We start from the raw sequence: 27,289 nt of genomic DNA, 5'->3' as shown, positions 1-27,289 counted from the left end.
CCCTCTCCTCCCTCCTCCTCCTTCTCCTCCTCCTCCTCCTTCTTCTTCTTCTTCTTTTCTCTCTCTCTCTCTCTCTCTCTCTCTCTCAATCAATCAATCAATCAATCTATATATATAAAAGCCTAAGTGACTGTTCGACTGTTCAATCGGTAGCTATGATGTGCACTGACCACCAGGGGGCAGACGCTCAAAGCACAGGCATGGAAACATGGAACAGACTGATGAATCTCAGAGGGAAGAGGGGAAGGGGGAGGGCGGGAAGAGATTAACCAAAGATCTTACTAGTATATGCATACTAGAGGCCCGGTGCACGAATTCGTGCACCCGTGGGGTCTCTCGGCCTGGCCTGCGGGGATCGGGCCAAAACTGGCAGTCCAACATCCCCTGGGGAGTCCCGGATTGCGAGAGAGCGCAGGCCAGGCCAAGGGACCCCACCGGTGCCTCTAGTAAAAACATATTAAAAAAATAAAAAGAAATGTGGGAGAAAAGAAGAGAGCAGAAGGGAGGGTGAGGCAGGGAGGTTCTCCAGGTCACTTTCTGCAGCTGGGCAAGGGGGTGGTGCTCAAAGTCCTTACAAGGGGCCCCGGGCCCCTGAAAGCCCAGCTCTGCCCCTCTCCGCCTCTGCCCTATCACTCCTCACAGAGATGGGCCATCTGTAATGCCCCGCCCCAGAGCCTGCATGCTGGCTGCTCCCTTTGCTCCCACTGTCTATCTGGTCTCCCTCTGAAGATCTCCTTCTCCTGGAAGCTTCCCATGGCTACTTGCCCCTTTACACTTGATCCTGTTGTGGGTTTGGTTTTTTTTGCTTGTTTGTTTGGTTTTTGTTAATCCTCACCTAAGGATATTTTTTCATTGAGATTTAGAGAGAGTGGAAGGGAGAGGGAGAGACAGAGAGAAACATCGATGTGAGAGAGACACATCGATTGGTTGCCTCCCGCACATGCCTGGACCAGGGCCAGGGACCAAGCCTGCAACTGAGGTACCTGCGTGCCCTTGACTAGAATTGAACCCGGGACCCTTCAGCTCTCGGGCCGACGCTCTATCCACTGAACCAAACCGGCTAGGGTTCCGGTTGTCTTTTTTCTGAATTAACAGTGCTTGGCTGAAATGACCATGTCAGTTCACGTCCAGGCTGGGGTGTCTCCCTGGCTGCAGCATGAGGGCCGGGCGCTGTCTCGTCCACTCTGCAGCTGGCGTTTATTGATGGGGTTCACCTGTGTGTCGTGTGCTCCGCCCTCCCGGCAAACTTGGGAGTTGGTTACTTTTATCATCCCCAGATTTGTTAAAATGAATGAATGAAAGTGTTTGAACAGAACTGAGTTAAGGGAAGGAAGGAAGGAGAGCCCACTCCAGTCTCCAAGGTGTGGAAGGTGAAGGGGCTCCCCGGAAATGATTCTATGGGAGGCAAAGGCACGTGATGGGTGTGAAATCTGAGGTATGGGAACTACACGTGTGAAACACCCCTGGACCGGAAGAACCGGCGGGAGAGGTTCGGCTGAACGTTTGGACAGTTCTTGGCGTGGAGTCTGGAGGGCCCTTTAGAAAGTTGTCCCTCCCAGCGGGCCCCTGGAGAGCGCGGGGGTCGGGCCAGCATCCTGCTGGACGCGATAAAGAGGTTACTGTGGGAAGTGTTGGGATCGCTCGGGAAGCACCAGAAACATGAAAGATACGTTCTGCGTTCCTCAGGCCCCAGAGAATCACCACCCAGTGTTAGACTTGGCAGACGCCTTCCCGCTTCTCCTCTGAGCTGCCTCCTGAGAAAAGACACACTGTCTGAATGCCGAATGCCTGCCCACCCGCCATGGCAGCCTGCTCCCGAGCCCTCTCCCACAGCCCATGGAGCTGGGAGCGGGACAGGTGTGCCCGTGTGCCCGGTGTAGGGTGATCTGGCGGGACCTACCTGTATCCGAGGCGACGCTTCCGGGCCCCTTTTCCAGGAGGGCCTGTTGTGAAACATCCTGGCCACATCTGAAAGCTGACATCTCTTCCCAGCTCACATTCTTGGCGCTTGCCCAAAGGGAAACATTACAAACCAGAGAAATACCCGCAGTTTCCCAGGGGGCACTGGTTTAAACAGTTCCTCCCTGGCAGGAAGGGGTGTATGTGTGTGTGTGTGTGTGTGTGTGTGTGTGTGTGCACGTGCGCACATGCACGTGTGTATACGTATGTGTGTTTAAATCCCCGTGCAGCTAAAATCGCTTCTCTTCATCCTGTCTGAACGGCACGTCTCTGCACACTGAATAATTCATCTCCCTCTTGGCATTTGTTCCTGAGAGGTTCTCGCTGTCCAGGTTTCTTGTTAGTTGCATAGTCTCCCAATGGAAGCTTTTCTCTTTCCCATGGAAGAGCTCTGGGCGGCCGGATATCAGCCCCCTGGCTTCCCCCATGATCCCTTTGAAGGGAACCCTGAATATCAAACCAAAGCTGTCCTTTCTCCTCCTGCCCTCCCCTTCTAACTTTGGGTCCTCTTTATTCACTTTGTTATTGTTATTTTTTTTTAGCCCTCTTAGGCACAGTGTCTGCATTTGCTGCAAGTTGGACTCAGCATCTTTCCTCCATCCACATGTCGGCCACAGTGATGCTTGTAGCCAACATTATTTCAGTTCTGAATTCTCAGTGGCCGAGGCTGGGACAGTCCGTGCGTGGGTTATGTTTTGCTGGAAAAGTGATTGCATTGTTGATGCTTCACTCTGCCCCTCCCCGCTCCTCGTGTCACACACACAGAGAGCTCAGTGAATCACTTGTGTCAATGACTTTGAAACACTTAGCTGCCTTTTCATTAAGCAGCGTGTGTTACCCACGTGTGCTGAATATGCTCCTAGGAAGGCGTAGAAGCTGAAGGTGCAAGTGGGCCAGAGCTCCATGCCTTGGGCTTGCTGCAGGCTTCCCTGTGGTCCCACTTGGTCCTCTGTATCTCTGGCGGAGCTGACGCTGCGTTCCAGATTGTTCTGAGACTCACAGGGTCTCGTGAATTTTTGTTAGCAAAGCCCCGGTTTGGGAATCAGGCAGTACTTCAGGTTATACTGCTAGGATTGACCAACTCTGTCAGTGGTTCTCAACCTTCCTAACGCCGCGACCCTTTGATACAGTTCCTCATGTTGTGGTGACCCCCAATTTCATTGTTACAAATTGAACATAATTAAAGCATAGTGATTAATCACAAAAACAATATGTAATTATGTGTTTTCCGATGGTCTTAGGCGACCCCTGTGAAAGGGTCATTCGACCCCCGAAGGGGGTGCGACCCCCAGGTTGAGAACCGCTGAACTCTGTGATGTAGCTGTGATGATGCTCTCCAGAGAGGAAACATGTGGTATATGATTTGCTTTCTAGGCCTAGATTTAGCCTTGAATAAGTATTTTAATTATAATTAGCAAGTGAACATTACAGAAAAATTAATTTTAAAAAGGATAAGAAACTTAAATTTCATTGAAATCTCTGTACCGAGATAACCTTCTAATGTCTATCTTCCTAATTTTTCTTCTACACACATAACACACACACACACACACTCACACACACTTTTCCGGGCAAAATATACATAATAGTATCCTGTATATCATCTCTTTCAACAGTGTTGTCTTTCGCATAGCATCCCTCCCGTTTAGCAAATTGAAAGCATCCTTCCATTTTAGCAAAATATAGAACACATTGTTATTTTTTGTTCCTACATATACATGATCGTATGCACCCATTCCACAGATACTTATTGAGAGCGAATTGTGGGGGGCACGGGCTTCCCTTGCTCAGGTGCACACCATTGATGAAATTATTTCATCAATCCTCAGTGAGGAATTTTGAAAGGTGATAATCCTCACACATATTCCGGGCAGCGGTCGGGAAGGGACATAGCTTCTTGGTTTTCTGGGTTGCAAACTGATTGTGTAATAAGATTTATATCTCCACAGCCGGGCTGGGGGAGTGCAGGGTGAGGAATGAGCCCGAAGGAGAGGTCTGAGTGTGGTTGGTGTGAGCATGCCTGTTCCGTCACAGCTTACCTGTCCTCAGTGATGGAGTAGCTCACAGCGTACGCCTGGGGGGAGGGTTCCTTCGGGGACCCTTTCAAAGATTTGTTGGATGAAATGACGTGGGATGAGCTTTGGCTCTTTGGCATTGCTTCATTCTCCATAAGGAAGGGGGAGCAAACACTGAGAGATGTTGGAGTGGGGGAGATAGCGCTGGAAGCGGCCTTCTGTTTCTGAAATCTGAGCAGAGTATTGGGTGGGCTGCAGGCAGCCTCGCAGGAACTTTACCCAGACCGGCACAGGTGTCCCTGGAACTAGCGAGCGAAGAGCATTCTTAGCTGAAGAAAGGCCCCATCCATCACCTGCGTGATTTGCCTAGGGGCTCAGGAGATGCATTGAAGATGTCAGCTTTCAAGAGGACCTTTTAGCTCACCGCAGCGGCTGTGGCGACACATTGCCTTTCTTAAAATCCCAGCTTGGTCTTTGACACTGAGAATATTATTTAGTCTTTCTTAGCCTCAGTTTCCCTGTGTGGGAAATGGGGGTAATAGTAACTAATGTTTTGTTGTGCACTCATTTGTAGCGGGATCTGTGCTAAATGTGCTTATGAGCATGGCCTTATTTAAGCCAACCGACACCCCGGTGAATGATTATTGTCCCCACTTCACAGATGAATATACTGAGTCTCTCAGAGAGGTTAAGTTGCCAGACTCACACAGCTAATGGAAATCACGCTTATTGAACCCTCATTTAGTGGTGATTAGCCTATTGCATATCATATATACCTCATCCTCATTGTCTCCTACAATGGAGCAGTAAATTTCCAACTAACAGAACTTTTGAGCCAGAGTGCCAGGAATTCAGTCAATCGGTCTTTGTACAGCCTACCAGAGCGTGGATATGCAGAGCTCATAAATGCACCAGGTCTCTCCACCAGGGGCCCTTCAGTCTTTCTTTCCCCCAGGTATTTTGCTTCAAGTTTGATTTGGAAGGAGATTGCACAGGATAAGAGAGAGGGTGGGTTCCTTCGGCTTGAAGGGAAGTTCTTTAAAAAACAACAACAAAAACCACAAAGTTTTTATTGATTTTAGAGAGAGAGAATCATCAGTGTGACAGAGAAACATCAATTGGCTGCCTCCCGCATGCCCCCTACTGGGTATCAAACCTGCATCTCAGGCATGTGTCCCGAATCAAACCTGCGCCTTTTTGGTGCATGGGACAAGGCTCAACCAACTGAGCCACCCCAGCCAGGGCTTGGAAGGAAGTTCTTGATCAGGGTCGTAGACCTCATTGCAGTCGTCTTTCTTCCAGTCCCATTGGACCTCGGTTTGCCAGTCTGCAGAAAGACCGGTGAAGCAGTCTCTGGGAGTCTAGAACTGGGAGTGGGTTGGGAGCAGACAGGAGAGGGAGGAGATGGGAATATGTATTTTAGGTAGAGGCAGCAACTCTAGAAACCCAGGAGCTGTCTGGAGAGGCCACTCAGGCGGACGGGTATGTCTAGATTCCTGGCACTCTGGCTGTAATACTTGACTGGCAGTTTGTGGTGTCTTTGTTCCTTTAGTTGGGTGAGTTGCATGTCTGTCTGACTTAGCCACAAGACCGAGTGATTACTGCCACTTCACTCTTGGCAGAACGGGGACTTAGTGGGTGGTTATTGTTAAAAGATCAGTTGGGTCTGGATTGTCTCGGAAAGGACAGCAGTGGGTACAGGCATTTGGGAACCAGCTCAGGAGGCAAGAAATACGGCTCTTGGCCAAACTCACAGGGCGGGGGCATCTGCTATTCTAGATGCTGCAGTAAGTCAGGTTTCCAGAGGGGAAGTGGGCATGACACCGTGCCATAGAGCTGGGAGGAAGACTGGGGGTGGGACGGGCGAGGGAGTTGCAGGTGGAGAAGCCAGAGAGGGCTGGAGCCCAATTCCAAAAGCAAGCCTTGACCTTCGAGCCCTTTCCTGCAAACCCTTCGGGTCGAGGTGCAGAACTGGAGGCCCAGAGAAGGAAGGTGACCTGCTCATATGTCTCCCTAGTTAGTGACCAAGTTGGAGCTGGGACACAGATTCCCTAGCTCGTTCCACGTGTTCACCTTCCCGGGACAACAGGGACGGGTCTGGTGTCGTTGCTAGGTTTTGGGATCTGTTGGGCCAACGCCAAGTAGCATGGAGGCTAAGAGTTGCAGGGTTGTGGGGAACGTAGGCTGATGGAGTCTTTCTCCTCTTCCTCCCCAGGTACACCAAACCGCTCACCTTCGCCGACTGCATTAGCGATGAGCTGCCTCTAGGATGGGAAGAGGCGTATGACCCACAGGTTGGAGATTACTTCATAGACCACAACACCAGTAAGTTCCTGGCCATCCTCCCTTCCTCCTCCCCTCTCCTTTATCTTCTACCTCCACGCTCACCTCCTAAGTCTGGAAGAGGCTCTTGAAGCCAAATTGTATTTTGTGGGTTTTTTTTTTTCTTCTTTCTAAAAAATATATCTTTATTGATTTAAGAGAGGAAAGGAGAGGGAGAGAGAGATAAAAACATCAATGATGAAAGAGAGTCATTGATTGGCTGCCTCCTGCATGACCGGGGATCAAGCCTGCAACCCAGGCATGTGCCCTGACTGGGAATTGAACCATGACTTCCTGGTTCACAGGTTGATGCCCAACCACTGAGCTGTATTTTGTTTTATGTACAGTTAGGTAGAGATGTCAGCGTAGGTATAGATAGATAATGTATGCTCATATAAAATAACAGTTTAGAAGGGTTTTAAGTAGAATCTGAAACTCCCCTTCTCATAACTCATCTCCTCAATTCTACAGAGGCAACCACTGCTAACAATTTTGTGTGTATCTTTCCAGAAATTTCCCAATTGTGTGTTTATGTGTATACATATGCTAGAGGCCCGATGAACGAAATTGGTGCAAGAGTAGGCCTTCCTTCCCCCAGCTGCCAGCACCGACTTCCCTCTAGCACCCGGGACCTGGGCTTCCCTCTGGCTGCCGGCAGGCACCAGGGACCCAGGCTTCCCTCGCAGCCTCAGCTTCATCCAGAAGGTCGTCCAGAAGGACGTCTGGTCTAATTAGCATATTATGCTTTTATTATTATAGATAGGTCCTTTTTTACATATATCAGCATATGTGCATACAGACCTTCTTTTCCTCATAAAGGTAGATGTATCATTGCCAGATCATTTTGGAGCAGCCAGAGCCCCAACCAGCCCCCAGTAGCGTGCACACATAGGTGTCCCTAGGGGCGTGGTGTGAGTGTGTGGTCTCTAGCCCATCATATGAATCAGCCCACCCTCACTTCCTGTCTGTGATCCTGGCATCCTGATGCAGATGAAGATTCCTGGCCTTTGTCTCTGGGACTGTGATGGAGGAATAGGCTGAGAAAGGGACAAGCATGCTGTCTGACAGGTGGAGGAGCCCCGGTTGTAGTCCCTGAGCCAGGAGAATCGAGTGTGCTTGGGCTTTATCCATTGTGCACCTTCGTGGCCAGGAGTATTCCTGCCTTCTGAAATTTGCAGCCCCATTTATTCATGTGAGGAAAGAGGATTTTCTGGCTCACTCTCAACCTTGCGAGTTGGAGAATTTCCTTGATCCTTTCAAGCAAAAGGAGAATGGAATGAAGTGGGACATGCCTGGCAAAGCTTGAAGGTTGAGAATAGGGCAGCAAATTCTAGCCCATGTACTGAGCATACACTCTGTGCCAATGCTGGGCAAGGCACTAGCTAGGCAGCATCCCATTTAATCCTCCCAACTACCCTGTGGGGTGTTAGGATGATTATCCCCATCTTAAAATTGGGACTTAGAGGTAGTAATCCTTCGCTGAATGCTCAGAGCTAAAACATGGCAGAGCTGGGATTTGAACTGCTGCTGGGGAACAGAGGGGTGCTTGTCCATCCACTTCCTCTGGGTTTCAGTAGCACCTGGCCATACCTTTGTCGTGCCCCTCATCACTCTGTAGCATAGCCACTTACCTAGTGTTGCAGGTTCTCCTAGATAAGGCACGTAGTGAGCAGAAAAGGGCACACATGCCCGAGTGCGTGACTAAAGGATGGATGAGCGGACCGCTCCTGGCACCGAGTGTAGGAGAGTTTCTAAGAGACAGCTAATGACATTAATTGCATTGTTGGGGGTAGCAGAGCTCTTTATTAGCGCTCATGATTGCATACTGGATAATGAGAAGTAAATATGCCTAATTGGGTGTGCATGGGGAATGAGGTTAATGCTGGGAGGGCTGCGTGGCGTGCTGGGTTAAACACTGATGCGCAGGAGCCCTCATCAGGCCTTTCCTGTTTCTAATTGCTGAGTGCATCCCCCTCATTAAAATCTGATGGCAGGAGTGGGATTTTAAGGTGCTTCTGGGAGACGTTGGAAAAAGGAAGGAAGGAAGGAGTAGCAGGCCGTGGCAGAGTTTGTTCTTGAGGGGATGATGGCAGAAATGAGGTGGGTGTATGGGGGGATGGGAGTACCTAGGGGCCAGAATAGGGAGAATTCTCTATGGTAGTTTTACCAACTATCAGGCTACTGGTTTCCTTTTGGTGTGAAGGTGCTCTCATTGGATAGAGGGCACCACCTCTGTAGATGGAGCCGGTGATGCCAATGGCATGAATATGACCATCAAGGCCCAAGCATTCAGAGTCTTGGACTTGGAGTTCATTGACTGAAATTGCTCTCTTAAGAGTTACAGACACATTAGAATTAAACAACAAATTACATCCACCACCCGACATACATTCATTCAGCAAGTATTCACCTACCACCTGCAATGTTCCAGGCTCTGTCCTGGGAGCTTGAGACACATAAGAGTCCCTGGCAATGATCCTTGCCCTTATAGAGCTTTCATTTCGGCAAAAGAGAAAATAAACAGAATAAATAAGCAGATTAGGTAGTGTACTAGACAATTATCAGCATTATGGGAAAAAGAAAGCAGAGCGTGGGGCTAATGGACTGGGTGTGTTTGAGGATGACGGGGCAAGGACAGGGAAGGACTTGTTGAGAAAATGAGAAGTGAGCTAAGACTTAAAGGAGTGAGGGAGCATTTCAAGTAGAGAGCATAGAGCAAGAACTAAGGTGCAGTCACATTTAGGGATGGCAAGGAGGCAGAATGAGTGAGGGAAAGGGGGAAGGGCATCAGACCAGAGATAGATGGGGCTGTGGTCCATTTGCCACACTTTTCTGGCTTTTACTCCCGTGTGAGATGGGAGCCATTGGAGAGTTTCCAGCAGATGAGTGGCAAGTTCTGCTCTATGTCTTCAAAGGGTCACTCTGGCTGCTGTGCTATCAATAGACCTTTGTGGGTAAGGACAGAAGCAGGGAGACCTGTGAGAGACAATTGCAGCAGTCCAAGTGACAGAGTACAGTGTCCCAGAGCAGAGCCATAGCGGTGGAGGTGGTGAAAAGTGTCCAGATGCTGGATGTATTTTCAAGGCAGAACCCACAGGACTTCCTGATAGATTGCATATGGGATGAGGAAGAAAGAGGAATGAATGACTCTCATTGGACCTCAGCAACTGGCCCCATGGAGTTGCCATCAATGGGATGGAGAAAACTGCAGGAGGAGTGGGTTTAGGAAGGAGGAACAAGGGTTCTCTGGGGCATGTTGAGTCTTCCATGCCTCTTACACGTCTGAGAGATGATGCTGGCCAGCTTGCTGTAGGAATCTGGAGCTTGGAAAGAGATCGGGGCTGAAGATACGTGCACGGGAGTTGTTGGCTATAGATAGTATTTCAAGACATGAAGCTGGATGAGATTACCAAAGGGAAATATCAAGACTGAAGAAGACCAAGGAATGAGCCAGGGGGTCCTCAGACAGTAAGAGGGTGCGGAGAAGAGGAAAACAGGTGATTCTGAGGAGTGACCAGAAAGGTGGGGGGAAACCCGAGGGTCTGGACACCATGGGAAGGAAGTGTATCAAGGCGGGGGGGGAGGGTTGTCAGCCCTGTCAGGACAACGATGAAGAGGCCTCAGAGTTGACCACTAGCTTTAGTAACCCAAGAGACACTGGTGACCCTGTCTGTGGAGGGCAGCTTTGGATAAAGACTGGGGGGCAAAAGTTGTGAGTCTGGGAAGAAAATGGAGGAGAGGGACTAGAAACAGCACATATAGACAGTTCTTTCCAAATTATCACCCATTCTCACCCTAGCTGGTTTGGCTCAGTAGATAGAGCGTCAGCCCTCGGACTGAAGGGTCCTGGGTTCCATTCCAGTCAAGGGCATGTACCTCGGTCACAGGCCCGGTTCCCGGCCCTGGTCAGGGCGCGTCTGGGAGGCAACCAATTGACCTGTCTCGCTGACATCAGTGTTTCTCTGTCTCTCCCCTTCCCTTTCACTCTCTAAAAATCATTGGGGAAAAAATATCCTCTGGTGAGGATTAACAAAAGAACAACCTATTCTCATTATTTCATATGTTAGTATTCCCATTTACATTCATCACGGTTAGAGGGTTTTGATTGGCGATCACATCATGTGTTCTGCGAAGCAATATATGTGTAACGAAACCAATTTTATCGTAGGCTAATGATATACAGGAGTTAAGTTCCTAGGGCCGCTCTTCAGCATTATGTGAAATGACAGTGGACGAAAAGACATTATTCGAGGACCTGCTGCAGGTGTCCTGGGACAGGGCTGAGGCTTTGATTCTGTTTTTTGAGCTCCTTGGCTGATTCTCATATGCTGCCGGGACTCAGAATTACTGGATGAAGCACCAACTTTTTTTTAAATAATAATTTATTCTTGCAAGTATTACATATATCCCCCTTTTCCCCCATTGACCCCCTCCAGCCTGCTCAACTTCTTTTTTTTTCCCCCCAGTAATTTTGCTGAGAGTTGGAGGTGGGGGGAAGGCACTCTCATGGGCTTTTTGTGAGAATAAAAATTGGTGCAATCTTTTGAAGCTAATTTGGTACTATTCCTATTGTAAATGTGTTTATTCTCTGAGCCAGTAGTTCCTCTTTTAGGAACTCTATCCTACACAATTAATAGACAAGTTCACAGAAGTGTGTTTGTTAAGAATCCTCACTGCAGCATTGACTGTGGTAGCAAAAGAATTGAGAACAATTCAGAAGTTTCCCATGAGTGGTCTGGGGAACCACTAGTACCCTACTGTAAAGAAACCTAATACCATACCATGGAATACTGTGCTGTCCTTTAAACAGTTGAGGTAAGTGAAAAATATAAGTAGTAATACAACTAAAAAAATTATTAAAAATTGAGGTTAATCTTTATACACTTACTAGGAAAGGTGAAAAGCTTGTAGACCAATATATATGATGCAGGACCACATTGCATTAAAAATAAGTTTATGGCCCCAGCTGGTTCGGCTGAGTGGATAGAGCGTTGGCCTGCGGATTGAAGGGCCCTGGGTTCCATTCGGGTCAAGGGCACATGCCCGGTTATGGGATCCCCAGTAGGGGCGTGCAGGAGGCATTCTCTCTCATCTTTGATATTTCTCCCTCTCCCTTCTTCTCTGAAATCAAGAAAAAAATATTTAAACAAAAAAACAAATAAGTTTGTATATATATATATACACATAAATAAAAACAAATTTGTAGATAAGTAGGGGACAATATCTGCAAGTGTGTGAGCTCTTAACAGCAGTTACCTCTGGGGAGTAGGATTAGAGAGACGGGAACTCTCACTTCTTATTTTATAAATTTGCAATTGAGGGAATTATTGATCAAAGGGTTAACATTTCCTTTGTTTTATTTTGTAGTATATTTCCAAAAAATACAAATTTTAAAAAGTTACAAACTTTAAAAATAATTTTCAGCCTGATCCTGACAGGCCAAGGTTCCTTTGAAAAGTAATAGAGTTCTTTGGGTGAAGTAAAACCGGTCTGCAGGCTGGGTTCACCACCTGGCCATGGTTATAGAATTTCTGGTGTGTCAGTCACCCCTGACTCCAGCCCCCAACTGGGAAATGATGGAGGAGTAGATTGTCAATGGGCATTGGCTCTTTGACATTGCTTTGACCTCTTCTACATCTCTTCAGCTGCCAGCTATCCCTTTTTATTTTTTAATTAATGGCTTTTAGTCAAATTGCCACTGTACATATTTATTGTACACATAATTAAAAAAATAAATGAAATCACTATTGATAATTTGCTAAGTGTCCTCTTAATATTTTGGAAAATGTCCATATTTATTTTGATAAACATAGAATTATTTATGAAGTTTGTACACTGTATTGTCACTCACCTTTATGTCATAAGCACCTTTCCATTTTATTAATTTTTTTCAAAGACCTTTTTTTAATGGCTGTATTAGTGTATCATGTAAATATAACATACTTATTTGAGCATATATTTTCTGTTTGACCTTGAGCAAGTTACTTAACCTCTCTCTGTTTTCTCTTTTATATAAGGGGGCAGTAGTAGAATACCCTTTATAGAGGTAGTGTAAGGATTGAACCAGTAAATAGATATAAAGTAATTAGGATAGTGCTTGGTATAGAATAAATCTCAACCAAGTGCTCGTTGTTTATTTTTGATATTATCATGGTTTTGTACAAAAGCATCTGTGCTTTAATTTCTTATATTATTATTATGAGTTATTATAAGGGGAATTATTGGTCAAAGGGTTAACATTTTAAGGCTCTTAATGTACATGGTCAGATAGCCCTCTAGTTAAGGCTCTTCTAAGTTACATTTCTAGTAGAGTATGGGGGTTCCTATTTCTTCATATCCTCTGAAGTATTATTTATTTTGCTTTACTTTGCTCTTTACCAAAACAGATGACCTTAAGCATCTATCATGTCCTTGAGCCTCTGTCTAGATTAGAACTCAATTCTGGTCTTTCTCCTAGCTATACTCAGACAGATTGACTTGGGGTTTGGAAATTGATCCTGGTTTATTTTGTGTTTGTTTGCTTCAAAGTGAAGAGCCTTTGTTGTATAACAGGTAAGTAAGTTTAACCCGTTCACATTTATTGTGGTTTGCTCTTCATTATGCTTCTTGTTTTCTGGTAGTGGATGCCGCAGGCCACCAACCCAACAGATACTTGTGAGGTGCTGACCTAGAGTCTCTGGGGTCTGTTCCAGAAACCACTCAGATCGAGGACCCCCGGGTGCAATGGCGGCGGGAGCAGGAGCACATGCTGAAGGATTACCTGGTGGTGGCCCAGGAGGCCCTGAGTGCGCAGAAGGAGATCTACCAGGTGAAGCGGCAGCGTCTGGAGCTTGCACAGCAGGAGTATCAGCAGCTGCATGCCGTCTGGGAGCACAAGCTGGGCTCCCAGGTCAGCTGTGAGTACCCACCATCACCACCACCACCAGGGCCCCCCCTCCACCACCACAAAGGGGGAGGGAATGGCTGCCCCAAGTCCTGCCTGTACTGCCTTTCAGATCTGCCCACTTTCCTCTTTCTCCACTCCTTGTGCAAACCATCTCTTCCTATGCCCTGCCGTGATTCATTTGCCATTTTCCTTGCATTTTCTTTCATTCGTCATCATCTCAGAATGCCAACCAGGTTACATTATCTCCTTGTTTACAACCCTTCAGTGGCTGGATAGATGGAGTTAGTGATAGATGGAGAGTTAGTATTTAATGGCTCTGGAGTTTAAGACTGGGAAGATGAAAAAGTTCTGGAGATGGATGGTGGTGATGCTTGGACAATATGAATGTACACTTAAAGGTGGTTAAAGTGGTAAATTTTACGTTAAATATATATTTTACCACATTTAAAAAAATATATATGTTTTTATTGATTTGAAAGATGGAGAGATAGAGAAAAATATTGATGACAGAGAAACATTCATCCGCTGTCTCCTGCACGCCCCCTACTGGGAGTCAAACTGGCAACCTCTTGGTGCCTGGGACAACTAAGCCACATCAGCCAGGGCTATTTTACTACAATTTAAAAAAAAAAATCTTCAGTGACTTCTCATTGCTCTTTTCATGGTCCCTGCCAGCCATGCCCACCCCATCTCATGCTGTCAGTCATTAGGCTCACCCTCTGCTCCGGTAGTCTGCCCTGAAACTTTTCCCCTCGTCCTTGCTATTCCCCGGCTTAGAATGTTTTTCTGTTGATCCTTTTGCACAACTGGTTCCTTCTCATCCTTCCAGTTTTATCCTTCATTGCCTCTGAGAGGCTTACTGTAGCAACTCCATCAGCAGACTCCCCTCCCCAAAGCCCCAGTAATGCTCTTTGTTTATTTCTTCATCGCATGTATCACAATATATCTGCTTATTTTTCTGTCTGCATTTCCGTATTTGTCTGCCAGGGTTTTTCACCCTCAATACTACTGACATTTTGAGCCAGATAAGTCTTCCTTGTAGGGGCCTATATATTGTGCACCTTTAGCAGCATCCCTGGTCTCCACCCACTAGATGCCAGAAGTAACCCCCACCCCAAGTTGTGACAACTAAAAATGTCTCCAGACGTTGTCAAATGTGTCCTCTGGGGCAAAATTCTCCCAGCTGAAAACCACTGGTCTAGGCAACATGATTACCTTAGAACATCTTAATGGCTGAATAAATATTCTTTTTGGTTGAAAACACTTTCCAGAATGTCTTGAGAGTATGGACTCTGGAGCTGGACTGCCCAGGTCCAAATCCAGGATATGCAACTGACTAGCTGTGTGACCTCACACAAGTCATGCCACTTCCCTCTGCCTCAGATTCTTCACGTGTAAGTGGACATAATAACAGTATCACCTTCAGCTATGGGGCTGAAAGTAGTTAACAACAGGAAAGTGTTTGGAATAGTACCTGTCGTATTCTTAAGCTCTCAGACAATCACAGTTATTATTTGATACTATTAATTCATTGACATGACAAAAATTTTGAACAGATGCTTGGGACCAGTAAGATTGAACTCATGATCAATGATAGGAAGTTAATGATGCAGTCCTATCATGTGACTTCCGGGTGTTCCTGAGAGCACCATCAGGCTCAAAGACACCACTATTTTGAATGTTAAAGAACTTCAACCTGGCCCTTGACAGTGTTTCTCAGTGGTTAGACCACTGGCCCTTGAACCAAAAGATTGTGGGTTTGATTCTAGGAAATGTGGGTTGTATTGGAGAGGCAACTAATTGATGTGGCTCTCTCACATCAATGTTTCTCTCTCTCTCTCTCTCTCTCTCTCTCTCTCTCTGTCCCTCCCTCACCCCCCCCTCCACTCTCTCTAACACAAATGGAAAAAATATCCTCCAATGAGGATTCACACACACACACACACACACACACACACACACACACAGAACTTATATTTGAAGGGACTAGGGTCATCTCAGGTAACCTGATGTGAGATCCAAGCCAGCCAGGAATTGGGGCATCCCCCAGCCCAAGCGTCCCCAGTTAAAAGAGGTGGCCCAAGCCTCCTCATGACTGTCTTCGGGTTTTACAAGCCAGGTTTGCCTTCCAGGTCCAGCTCTTGAGCACGTCGATAGACCGGTGAGGCCACATGCCTGGCTTCTAACGCAGATGGCATGCCAGGGCCTGTGAGAGTTTTGCCACCTGCCCTTGATTGTTGTGGGCCCTGCCCTGAGGATGGAGACTTTGTTGTCACCCCTGGTCCAATCCCTAGCTCGATGGAGAAGGAGGCGAGAACTACCGTTTAGTGTGTGCCTGTTCTATTCCTGCAGGGCAGTGTGCTGGGGGCACTCTACATGTGTCGTCTAACGTAACCTCCCTCCCCACTTGCACACACACATAGACACGTACAGTCCTGCGAGATGCTGCTGTTCTCATGCTACGGGGAAAGAAACTGAGGCCCAGAGAAGGGAAGTCATTTCCTCCCGGTCACGTTGGTAAAAAGTGATGGAGCTAGCCTTTATACCAGGGCATCTGACCTCAAAACCAATTCTCTTCATTTAATCCAAGTCAGCCAGTCCACTTCCAAGGTTCTTGCATTACACTGGGGTCCTCCCATCCCCTGAAAGGTGAGAACTTAGAAGAGTTGGGTTCTTTTGGACCTCACCGTGTTCCTTCCTCACTGCTGGTTAGAGGAAATTTGAAAAATAAATTATTGGGAGCCTTACAGTTAAAAATGCCAGTTGAACTACCCACCTGATTTCACTGACTCCTGAAACTAGGAAAAGATTAGAAAAAGGTCTTTAAAAGCATACACACGTAGGGACAAGGAGACTTGGAGAACAAAGTAGCAATACAGGGTTTGGCCAAAGTAAATTTACAGTTGTATGTGAAAAACTGAACTTATTCTTATGTTATTACTTACGAATTATTTTCTATATAAGCAATTGTAAACCTACTTCTGCCCACCCTGTATAATGTGGAAGCTGGGAGGCAGAGGGACAGGTGACAACCTATCTGGTAGACAGACCTATCGGAGAAAAGAAAAAAATGGGCTGGTAATGGAAACAACAACAACACTATAATCTGTAAAGAACACCCACAGTCCTAGCTGGTCTGGCTCAGTGGATAGAGCGTCGGCCTGCAGACTGAATGGTCCCAGGTTCGATTCCGGTCAACGGCACATGCCTGGGTTGTGGGCCCGACCCTCAGTAGGGGGTGTGCAGGAGGCAGCCAATCAATGATTCTCATTATTGATGTTTCTATCTCTCTCCCTCTCCCTCCCTCTGTGGAATCAATAAAAAAATATATTTAAAAAACACGTGCAGAAGCCTTGCGAATTGGGAGTAGCACGTGTTTCTGGGAGTGGAGTTGGGAATGAAGTGAGGAGGGTCCCAAGTAAGAGGATTGGATGGAAGTTGCTTCTGAAACAGACCACCTGATCTCCTCCCCGGATTGGTAACTGCCCAGCCCCAACCCGCAAAAGACGGGAGGTTTATTTTTTGGAGAGAACAAAAGAGAGTTTGGACTGCAGGACACAAGGCAGGTTCACTGCGGGGCCGCTCCAGACTGAACACGTAGTGATTAAGGGAACGTCGACAGGCAGGATTTTGAGACCCCAGCCCCCAGGTACCACTCGGTTCCCAGACTGGTGCCAGGCTATTACCTCCCAGGCTGGACAGTAGAAGAGTCTGGGGAAAGCTGAACAGAGAAAAGAGATAAAAAGAGAAAAGAGCCGAACCGGTTTGGCTCAGTGGATAGAGCGTCAGCCTGTGGACTGAAGGGTCCCAGGTTCGATTCGGGTCAAGGGCATGTACCTTGGTTGCGGGCACATCCCTACTGGGGGGCGTGCAGGAGACAGCTGGTCGATGTTTCTCTCTCATCGATGTTTCTAACTCTCTATCCCTCTCCCTTCTTCTCTGTAAAACATCAATAAAATATATTTAAAAAAAAGAGAGAAAAGATGTAAAGATACTGACATTGAGGATTCCTGGATGAAGCAGTACAGCCAAATCACGTACCCGTCGCCCAGTCAACAAGCTCCAATCCAGCCAGCTTTTAGGGCCTCCACCCTTAGATGTGAGCCGGCTGCTGAGATCCAGATGCCCGAGGGAAGCCTCGGATGGGAAAAATAAGAGATTAAAACAAACATGGCGATGGGAGGCCTTGGAGGGAGCGGGGAGTGTGCATGGAGGAGAAAACTACACAACCATGAAACACGAACAGGATGCTGCATTTTATAAGAGGGACCCACAGAGAACACAAAGGAGCCTTTGGCAATTAAAATACTTCGGAGGAAATGAAAATATCTGAAGGAAGACTAGAAAGTAAAATGGAGGCACTCTTCTGAAAAGCAAAATGAAAAAACAATGAGATGAAAAATAAGGGGACAATAGAAAGCACCAGGCCAGGAAAACTGAGTAATAGAAGTTCAGAAAGAGCAGAGGAAATGGGAAAAGAAGCATCAATGAAATTATTCAGAACAAGTTCTCAGAACAAATGGAGGAGAGTTTTTAGATTGAAAGGGTTCAGGGAGTGCCCAACACAATGGATCAAAGTCAACCACACCAAGTCATACCATTGTGCAACTTAAACACTGGGAATGATTCAAGATCCTAAAAGTTTTCCGAGAGAAAACCAGGTCCTAGAAAAATGATAGCTCTGGGCTTCTGAATGGATGGTGACCCTGGAAACCTAAAAGACGATAGAGCAATGCCTTAAAAAATTTAAGGACAGTCATTTACGACCTAGAATTTTATATCCAGCAAAACTACTTATAAACTAGTGTAGGATAGAATGAAGGTATTTTTAGAGATGCAAGATTTCAAAAAATTTACTTCCTTCTCATTTTGGTGTCCTGCCAAAATGAGGGGCTAGGCCCCAGAGGGGAAGGCATGGTATTTAGGAAAGAAGAGAGTGGCAAGGAGGGGATCCCAGGATGCCAGCTGTGCACGGAGAGCAAGCAGCTCACTCTGAAGCCGGCACATGCCTTGGCAAGACAGAGCTAAAAAGAGGAATGGGGTGTACTGGCCTGGACTCTGTGAGGAGATTTAGATAACTGGCAGAGTGTGAGGTTAAACCAGTGGTAAGTTTGTAGGCAGTCATAAAAATGACAATTATTAACTCTAGAAAAAATAAATGTGCTGGAAAGAAAAAGTGAGCATCGTCGGCTACGTGCTTCTGCCCCGAATAGTGTTTACAGAGTAAAAGTAATGCAAACACTGACGCTTGCTTCCACCCAAACCATGTGTGGTATAGGGGCTGCGAAAGGGAGGAGCCTAAGCCTCCAGCCTCCAGAGCAGCGGTTCTCAACCTGTGGGTCGCGACCCCTTTGGTGGTCGAACAACCCTTTCACAGGGGTCGCCTAAGACCATCCTGCATATCAGATATTTACATGACGATTCATAACAGTAGCAACATGACAGTTATGAAGTAGCAACGAAAATAATTTTATGGTTGGGTCACAACATGAGGAACTGTATTTAAAGGGCCAGAAGGTTGAGAACCGCTGCTCCAGAGAGACAAGTTTAAAAATAACGCCTAACACTGAAAAAATCTAGAAGCAGCAAAACACACATATTGTTAAACACAAGAAACTGGCTGAACACGTTTAAATGGTTCTCTCTTAGGGAGTGAGATATGGGGATAGGATTCTATGAAATGCATATATATATTTATATACATATATATGTATTTATATATAGCAAAACCTGTACTGTGTTGGACCATTAAACTGTGTTCATATACAGGATGGGGCAAAAAAGTAGATTTATATTTGTGAGTACATGAAACAGTTCTTGTATTATTATCTTTATTATATTTATTTTTTGTTTTGTTTGTAAATTAAATATATTTTTTATTGATTTCAGAGACAAAGGGAGAGGGACAGGGAGATAGAAACATCAATGATGAGAGGGAATCATCAATCAGCTGCCTCCTGACACCCCATACTGGGAATCGAGCCGCAACATGGGCATGTGCCCCGACTGGAATTGAACTGTGACCTCCAGGTTCATAGGTTGATGCTCAACCACTGAGCCACACGGCTGGGCTTATTATTTTTTAAAAATATATGTTTTTATTTATTTTAGAGAAAGGAAAGGGAGAGGAAGAGAGAAATATCTATTGGCTGCCTCCTGCATGCACCCTATTGGGAATTGAACCCCCAACCTGGGCATGTGCCCTGACCGGGAATCGAACCGTGACCTTCTGGAACCGTGACCTCCGGGAATCGAACCAGTGGGATTAGGCTCAACCAACTGAGCCACACTGGCCAGGGCACTTGTATTATTATTATTTATTAATTATTACATTATTTTTCATAGGAACAGCTGTAAACCTACTTTTGAGACTTGAAAGCTGGTCTCTAAGGTCCTGTTGAAATATAAAATCCTTTTTGTTGGAGTGTTAGTGAGGGGACACGAACACAAAGGGGAAGCTGACAGCCTCTTTCTTAATTGGGTACTTAGTTACTTTTTGGTGTATTTCTTTCTGGTCTTTCTAGATGTAGCATGTGTGTATTTGTTTACTGTGTATTTTTTCCTAATTTGTTATTCTTTTTTTATAGTTTTTTTATAAACTATTGTTTTTACATAACAATACATTTTAGACATTTTTCCTTGTTCTGTACCCTTCTGCTCCATCATTTTATTTATTTATTTAAATGTATCTTTATTGTTGAATGATTTCAGATGTCCGTCCGTCCCCCTCTTTACCCCCTTCAATCCCCATGCCCTACCCCCCTGGCCTACCGCACTATTGTCTCTGCTCCATCATTTTAAATCACATACATTGTATAGTACCCATTTTATGCATGTACCATATTTATTTAACATACCCCACATGGTTGGACATTTAGGTAATTCACAAATACTCATTCCTTTCTGGGTTTATCTAGATGGCCAAATAAGCCAATTTTTCCAAAGTGTGTTTCTTCTACAGAACCTTTTTTTTCTCCTTTTTCATTGCAGTGGTCTCCGGTTCGTCCTCCAGCTCTAAGTATGACCCTGAGATCCTGAAAGCTGAAATTGCCACTGCAAAATCCCGGGTAGGGCCTCCTGGTCTGTGCTATTGATGGGGGTCACGGAGGCAGCCTTAGGTTACTAGCCCCCCTGTGAGACAGAGTGGATGCTCTGACCAGGCAGGGGCAGCCAGTGCTGACTCACAGGCCCTGAATAGTAACAGTAGTAGCAGCAGTAGGTTGTCGTCATAGTAACAGTAGTGGTAACAGCAGCCACCCTATTGCTAGCACTCCGTGTATGCAAGGCGCAGTGCTGAGAGCTTCATGTGTAATTCCTCATGTCCTCATGACAGCCCCGTGAAGTAGCTCCTGTCAAGATCTGCATTTAAAGATGAGCCAGCAGAGGCGTAGGGGGGACGTTATCTTGCTCAGGGCCACAGGGACGCGGGTGTACTCCAGAGTCCGTGGTGTAGTGCGCTATCTTAGCTACTGCTAGCCCTGCGTGATCCTATTTAACTACTTCGCGGTACCTTTTACTGATGAGGAAACAGGCCCCGCGTGGTGCCCTAGGTAAAGCCATTATTTTGAACACTGGTTTAATTCCGTTTCAGATAGGTTCTGCAAACTCAGATGCCTGTAAGAAAACTTCAAAGGGAGGAGATGCAGGGGGAAGGCAGTAGGAAGCAGTGGGGATTGTGACCTAGAGAGGGGAACCCTTTCTACCAGGGTAGTTGAATCTCAGCTCTAGCCTACCGTGGCCATGCAGGAATGCGGGCTCGGTGTTGGCAGATCTTCTAGTATTTTCAGAGAACTCTATATCTAGGCTTAGTATGTGAAATTTCTCAATATTTAATTATTAGCAACTAATTTTTTAAAACTTAATAACACTGCAGGCCAAACAAAAGCATTCCTGCTGGCCGGATCTGGCTCCTGGGCCAAGTCTCCCCCTGAAGTTATTGCATTTCTTTTTGCATCCATGCACAGCACTCCCATGCCCAGGACCTGCTTTCAGTAACTCTCGGCTCTGGGAATTGCCATCATCCACCAGAACAGGAAAGGGAGGCTCAGAGAGGCGCGGTGGCTTGAGACAGGTCACCCAGCCGGGCGGGGGGAAGGCCAGGCCCTGTCCCATCAGCCAGCTCCTGTCCACTTCCTGTTTCCCTGGTGCGAGGGCTGGCTGTGGATGACCCGCAGGGCAAACAGGCTGGGATGCCGACTGAATGGGCAGCTGCAGAGACCAAGGCAGCCCTGGGGTATTGTGACCACAGTTGATCTGAGTCATTATATAGGGGCAGCAGGTAGGGAAGGGGGCCTCTGGGCTCCCCTCAGGGAGAAGCAGCTTGCAGCTCCACATGGCCTCTGACCTAGCCCCGTGTGTGGTCTTCCATCATCCAGGTCAACAAGCTGAAGAGGGAGATGGTTCACCTCCAGCAGGAGCTGCAGTTCAAAGAGCATGGCTTCCAGACCCTGCAGAAGTGAGTCCACCTGCCCTCTCGGGCTCCCCACATGCTTCCCTCCTGCCTCCTTCTCTTCCCCGCACCCCCCCCCCTTCTCGAAATGTGGCTCTCTGATCCCTGGATCTCAGTTCTTTCCACTGGCATTTACCGAACATGCCATCACCAAGTTCGGGTTTTAGAGAGAAGCGGGATCATTTCCAAGCACAGAGTTTGCACCGTCCCCTGAATTCCTGAAGCCGGCAAAGGCCCCTTCCTCCGTTCAGTTGAGGTTTATGAGCCAGTTGTAGAAAAAAGTATTGAGCATTTCTGTGTCCCCGTCTCATCCTCTCCACCAGAATCCCACATGCACAAAAACAAAACCAGCTCTTTTCTTTCCCCCACGGCCCCGAAAACGGAGCTTCGTCTGGTGGGCTCCACCGAGGGCACAAGCATCTCCCACAATGAATTACTGGAAGCACGTGCGCGATGCCATGCACACTGTACTTTGGGGTGACGTGGGAATGTCCAGGGAACCTGGACCAAATGAATGTTTCACTGTTAGAAGCCGACTTGCAGCTAAGCAAGACAGAGAGCTCTGTCGGGGCTTTTGTCATTGTTGTTATTGTACCAAGAGCAGTGACCCTGTGCCCGGAGGGGGCACTCCCGTGTTTCTGCATGGGTGACCTCGTGTTATCCTGGCCACCGCTCGGTCAGGAACGTTCTTTTAGCTCACGCCATCTTGTAGATGAGGAAACTGAGTCACGTGGTAGGTGCCCAATCGGTGTGAGTTTCCTGTTACTATTAACCACGCGTATAACCCAGACCGAGGCATTGGGCACGCCCAGCATCTCCTCGGGGCTCCTCGGGCCGGCATCCTAAAGGCGCCTGCTGGCTCTCTTGGAAGCTCCAGGGGGGACATTCAGTAGCTTTCTCTGTGCTCACGGACATCTCACTCAGAATCCAGGGAAGTCACTCCGTCCAGACAGTGGCATCTGTGGTCACTTGCTCTCTCCCTGACTCATCCTCTGAACCTCAAGTCCACTCCCATCTACCTGTGGCCGGAGTGCCAGGCCTTTGGATAGCTCCCTCCAAGTCCTATTAGTCTCGGGAACTATGACCACCAGCTGAGGGACCTGCTGATCTTATTAACATCTCCCTCCTCTCCCTCCCACCCCATCGCCAAGCCCCCACTGCCTGGGGTGACTCACCATGAACCTTCTCTCCCCAACACAAGGTTTTAGAAAGTATGGCTTTGTATTACAGGTTGTACACAAGACATTTTGTATATTATAAATTCTGGTTTTCAATATAAGTGCTTATGTAGATATGCTATTTATATATGCATATCTATGTATGCCAATCCTCTCTCTCAAACCGGATTCTAACCTCTTTAAGATAAGGGACCTTGCCCAGCTGGTTTAGCTCAGTTAAAGCATCGGCTCTCGGACTGACGGATCTTGGGTTTGATTCTGGTCAAGGGCGTGGACCCCAGTTGCAAGCTTGATCCCAGGACCTGGCCAGGGCTCATGCAGGAGGCAGCCAATTGATGTCTCTCTTACTCTCTGTCTCTCTCGCTCCCCTCCACTGTCTCTAAAAAAATCAATGGGAAAAATATCCTCGGGTGAGGATCAACAAGAACAAAAAGAAAGATAAGGGACTTTGTTTCTGCTTCTTGGCAATCTTCAGTAGTGCCTCGGACAGTGGAGGGCAGTGATGTGAGCTTAGAAAATGCCTGTTTTTGACCTACAGAGCAAGTAGCCTCCTCAGGCCTCCGCTTAGCAGCGGGGCAGCTTCTGAGCACACACCTTAGGGGCTCGTCCTCCTCAGCAGGTGCCCGCCCGCCCGCCTCCCCCTCCTGCAGGCCTCAGGAGCTTCTGGTGAGAACCCTTCCCATTATGCTCTGAGCCACCACAAACCTGTTTTACCACTTTGTCACCCTGTCTCAGCATTGAAAATTCTTGTCGTTTGGTAAGCTGAGCTGAAACCCCAAAGACAAGCCTCCTATTTTTTCCCTCTCCCTCCGCCCTCCTGATGTTTGATATCAGCCCCGATACGACTCCAGCACAGCTCTGGCTGCCCACGCTCCAGCCGGAAGCCAGCTCCCCGTGTTCCATGCCAGGAACATCTGCCTTAATGCACATCTTGGCTCAGAGGGGTAGGAATGCAGCCTCCAAAGGTGACGGCCTAGGTTTGAATCCCAGTTCCCTGGGAACTTGGGAGAGTGACATCAGCCCTCTGTTAACAGTAAAGATGGAATTGGAAAATTCACGCCAAATGCGTGACAGTGCCTGGCACCCACGGGTGGCCCAGTGAGTGTAAGGGGGGTGAGTGACCGCTAGAGAGTCGCCTGCTTGAACTTGGGAAGGAACTCGGATGAACTGGAGGCTATTCCAGGATTATCACTGCCTCATTCTCCTCCTTCCATTGTCTTTAGGCCTGAAGAGAAGTTTTTGTTCTGCCTACTTTATAGATGAAGTACTGGGGGGTGGGGGGGAGGTTTAAAATATACCCAAGGCCTCCAAACTGGTAAGCGTCAGAGCAGGGCTTAGAACCCACCGCTATTGGATTCGGAAGCTCATGTCCTAATACGTCCCTTCCTGGCATCATCCTAGGTAACCCCCTCCCCATCCAGAAAACATAAGCCCCTTAATAGGGGATAGTACAGTCACTTCCTCCTACCCTTCTCTTTCTCTCTGCATTCCATGGGAGACAGTGAAACATACCATTTCTTCAATTCATTGTCACCTACCCATTTTCAAAAGAAAAGGTCGATGGGGACTGGAGGGTACCTCTTAGGGGAGAATGAAAATCAAGACGAAAGCTGGGCATGGGGGCTGCCCGCTGCCTCGAGCCCGTGTGAATAGGAAGGAGTTGAGGCTTGGCACACCGCCCCCGTGGGAGCAGGGCAGTGTGGTGTCTTTCTGCGTGTCCCCAAGGCCGCCCTGCCCGGGTGAGAGCTACCTGGGCAGGATGGAGAGGAGGTGGCTTCGGTCAGAGCCTTTGCCCGCTTCTCTGTCTATGGCTGTGCTGTGGCCGCCGGGCTCCTGTGACTGCGGTGCACAGAGAAAGGACAGCTGCTCAATTTGGAAATCCTAAAACACACACACCCCTCGCACCCCCTCTTCCCCCCACAACCACACAACTTTTCTTTTTCCTAAAAAAAAAAAAAAGAAAAAAAAAGATTCATTCACTGTGTTCATAATGGTGACCCTTTGTTCCCCTCCCCCTCCCCACCCCAATCCCAAAAGAGTTCCTCTCCGAGCTGCTCTCAGAGCCAAATTCCAGAGCCCGGGTTGCTAAGGCCCCTGAGAGAAATCAGGTAGACGCTGTGCGAGGAGCCGAGGCGCAGACAGACCGCTTCTGTCTCGCCCTGCTGGGCATTCACAGCCATCCTCACTGCTGGCAGAGGCCAGCCGGGCACAGCCCCTCCCGGGAGCCCCCAGCCCCTGGATGTGCTCAGATAGACGGTGTCTCCCCTCACCACCACCCCTTTGGGGGCAGGGCCGCCTCCAGGCCTGGACACTCGCTCCCGGGACCCTCCTCTCCTCGGAGCATCTTGGGCGGCCTCCGCTGCGGAAAGCTCCCTTTAGACCAGTTTCTCAAACTAAACCTGAGACCAGATTTAAGGTGCCCGAGCTCGCGTGACCTGGCAGGCTGGCCCAGGCCTGAGTCCTCGAAAGGAATGGACGGGCTGTTTTCAGTGGGAGACACAAATGGGGCTTTGTTTTCTTTCTGAGGAGCTGAAATAACGGACAGGGAGCAGGAGGGCCGTGCCGTGGAGACCAGGACGCAGTCCCTCCGTCCCTCTCTCCTTCTCTCTCTCTCTCCTGCCCAGAGACACAGCCGATGAGACCAGGATGGAGACCTGCTGCGGGTCCTGATTCCCCACTCAGGTTATTTTTAGCTCAGGATGGTTGGCGCCTACTCTAGCTGGACACAGAAAGGAATGCCCCTGAGCAGTTTCTGTTCCTTGGATAATGGGCTTGTGGTGTTCCCTCCACTGCAAGTTGCTTTTTCTCCACCCTGGATCAAGCCTCCTTGCCTTTGGCAAAAGTGTGAAGCAGTTAAAACTCTGTGCCCCCTGGACCTTGTCATCATCCCCGCCTCCTTCCCTGGGGGCTGGGACCCCGGCCATTCTGGTGTGGTCTGACCTTCCGAAAACATCATGACCCTTCGCTTTTTGTATTTCCCCCCCATCACAGTGACCCTGTATGTAGGACCTGGATGAGCCTGGGAGCACTCCAGGCGAGAAGTATTTTAATCCCTTACATTTGTCTACAGCAGTGGTTCTCAACCTTCCTAATGCCTCGACCCTTTAATACTGTTCCTCATGTTGTGGTGACCCCCAATTTCATTATTACAAATTGAACATAAAGCATAGTGATTAACCACAAAAACAATATGTAATTATATATGTGTTTTCCGATGGTCTTAGGCGACCCCTGTGAAAGGGTCGTTCGACCCCCAAAGGGGTCACGACCCACAGGTTGAGAACCGCTGGTCTACAGCTTGCAGGCTCCCTGTTCACCACCCCATTTTCCATCCTTTATCCCCCTTGATGTTCCTCACTGCTCTGTGACATGGCTGGGCAGGTGACATTATCCAGCTTTTCTTAGAGGAGGAAATAGGCTCCTGGTGGCTGAGGGCCATGCCCAAGGTCAAGATGTTACTGGCATCCAGTGGGCAGAGGCCAGGGATGACATCAAACATAGGACAGCCCCCTACAAAAAGGAATGATCCGGCCTCAACGATCAAGAGTTCTGAGGTTGAGATAGCCGGATTAAAGGACTGGTCTATGCCAGACACTAAAGCTACTCAAGCATGCAAGCCTGCCAGAGTCAATGACACGATCACACAAATTATTAATTATAACAGCGTAATGAATGCAGTGTTTCAGCTAGGTGCAGTGTGCTCTGGGAACACCTGGCCCAGCCTGGAGGACCCTGGGAGGTAATCCGGGAAGGCTTCCTGTAAGAGCTGACACTTAGAGTACCCTGGACTTCAAGAGTGGTCTTGCTTCTACAGCCCCACACTAGGGACATTTGCAATTGAACATGGTCCTTCTTTGCCTTATTCCATAGGCAGGACAGAGAGAGGAAAATTTTTGAGAGAAGGAAGCTCTGTGGTCTGTGCTTTTCTCCTGGGACACCCTGTTTCTCACCCCATCTTTTTTTTAATTTTTTTATTTTTTTACGGAGAGGAAGGGAGAGGGATAGAGAGTTAGAAACATCGATGAGAGAGAAACATCGATCAGCTGCCTCCTGCACACTACCTACTGGGTATGTGCCTGCAACCAAGGTACATGCCCTTGACCGGAATCGAACCTGGGACCCTTGAGTCCGCAGGCCGACGCTCTCTCCACTGAGCCAAACGGGTTAGGGCTCTCACCCCATCTTTGACCTTTCCCGTTGATTGTCTCCTAGAATTGACAAGAAAATGTCTGACGCTCAGGGCAGCTACAAACTGGATGAAGCTCAGGCTGTCTTGAGAGAAACGAAAGCCATCAAAAAGGCCATCACCTGTGGAGAAAAGGAAAAGCAAGATCTCATTAAGGTACCAAAGTGCCCATGATGTGGGCTCCATCTCCATGTCTCCTGGGCACCTTCCTATGCCAGGCAGTTCAGAGCGCCGAGGCTTAAGTCAGATGGACCAGGGAACCCTGGCTGTCAGCTTCTTCATGTCACAGCTCTC

At 47.9% G+C, this 27,289-nt stretch overlaps 1 protein-coding gene across 5 annotated transcripts in view; it reads left to right on the top strand.

Moving 5' to 3' along the window:
• The window catches only part of WWC1 (WW and C2 domain containing 1), a 118,999-nt gene that overhangs the window by 48,806 nt on the left and 42,904 nt on the right, over positions 1–27,289 (top strand). For 4 of the 5 annotated variants that reach the window (XM_036312698.1, XM_036312697.1, XM_036312695.1 and 1 more), the window contains exons 2-6: positions 6,190–6,299; positions 12,989–13,192; positions 20,173–20,249; positions 21,558–21,637; positions 27,022–27,151. In XM_036312698.1, the coding sequence (XP_036168591.1) occupies positions 6,190–6,299; positions 12,989–13,192; positions 20,173–20,249; positions 21,558–21,637; positions 27,022–27,151 (601 nt within the window). Of the gene's footprint in view, positions 1–6,189; positions 6,300–12,916; positions 13,193–20,172; positions 20,250–21,557; positions 21,638–27,021; positions 27,152–27,289 lie in introns of all 5 variants that reach the window. The other variant, XM_036312699.1, reaches the window with a different exon arrangement.

Source organism: Myotis myotis, unplaced genomic scaffold, assembly GCF_014108235.1.
Source record: "Myotis myotis isolate mMyoMyo1 unplaced genomic scaffold, mMyoMyo1.p scaffold_m19_p_6, whole genome shotgun sequence".
NCBI classification, from domain to species: Eukaryota; Metazoa; Chordata; class Mammalia; order Chiroptera; family Vespertilionidae; genus Myotis; species Myotis myotis.
This window is presented reverse-complemented; position numbering and strand designations above follow the sequence as displayed.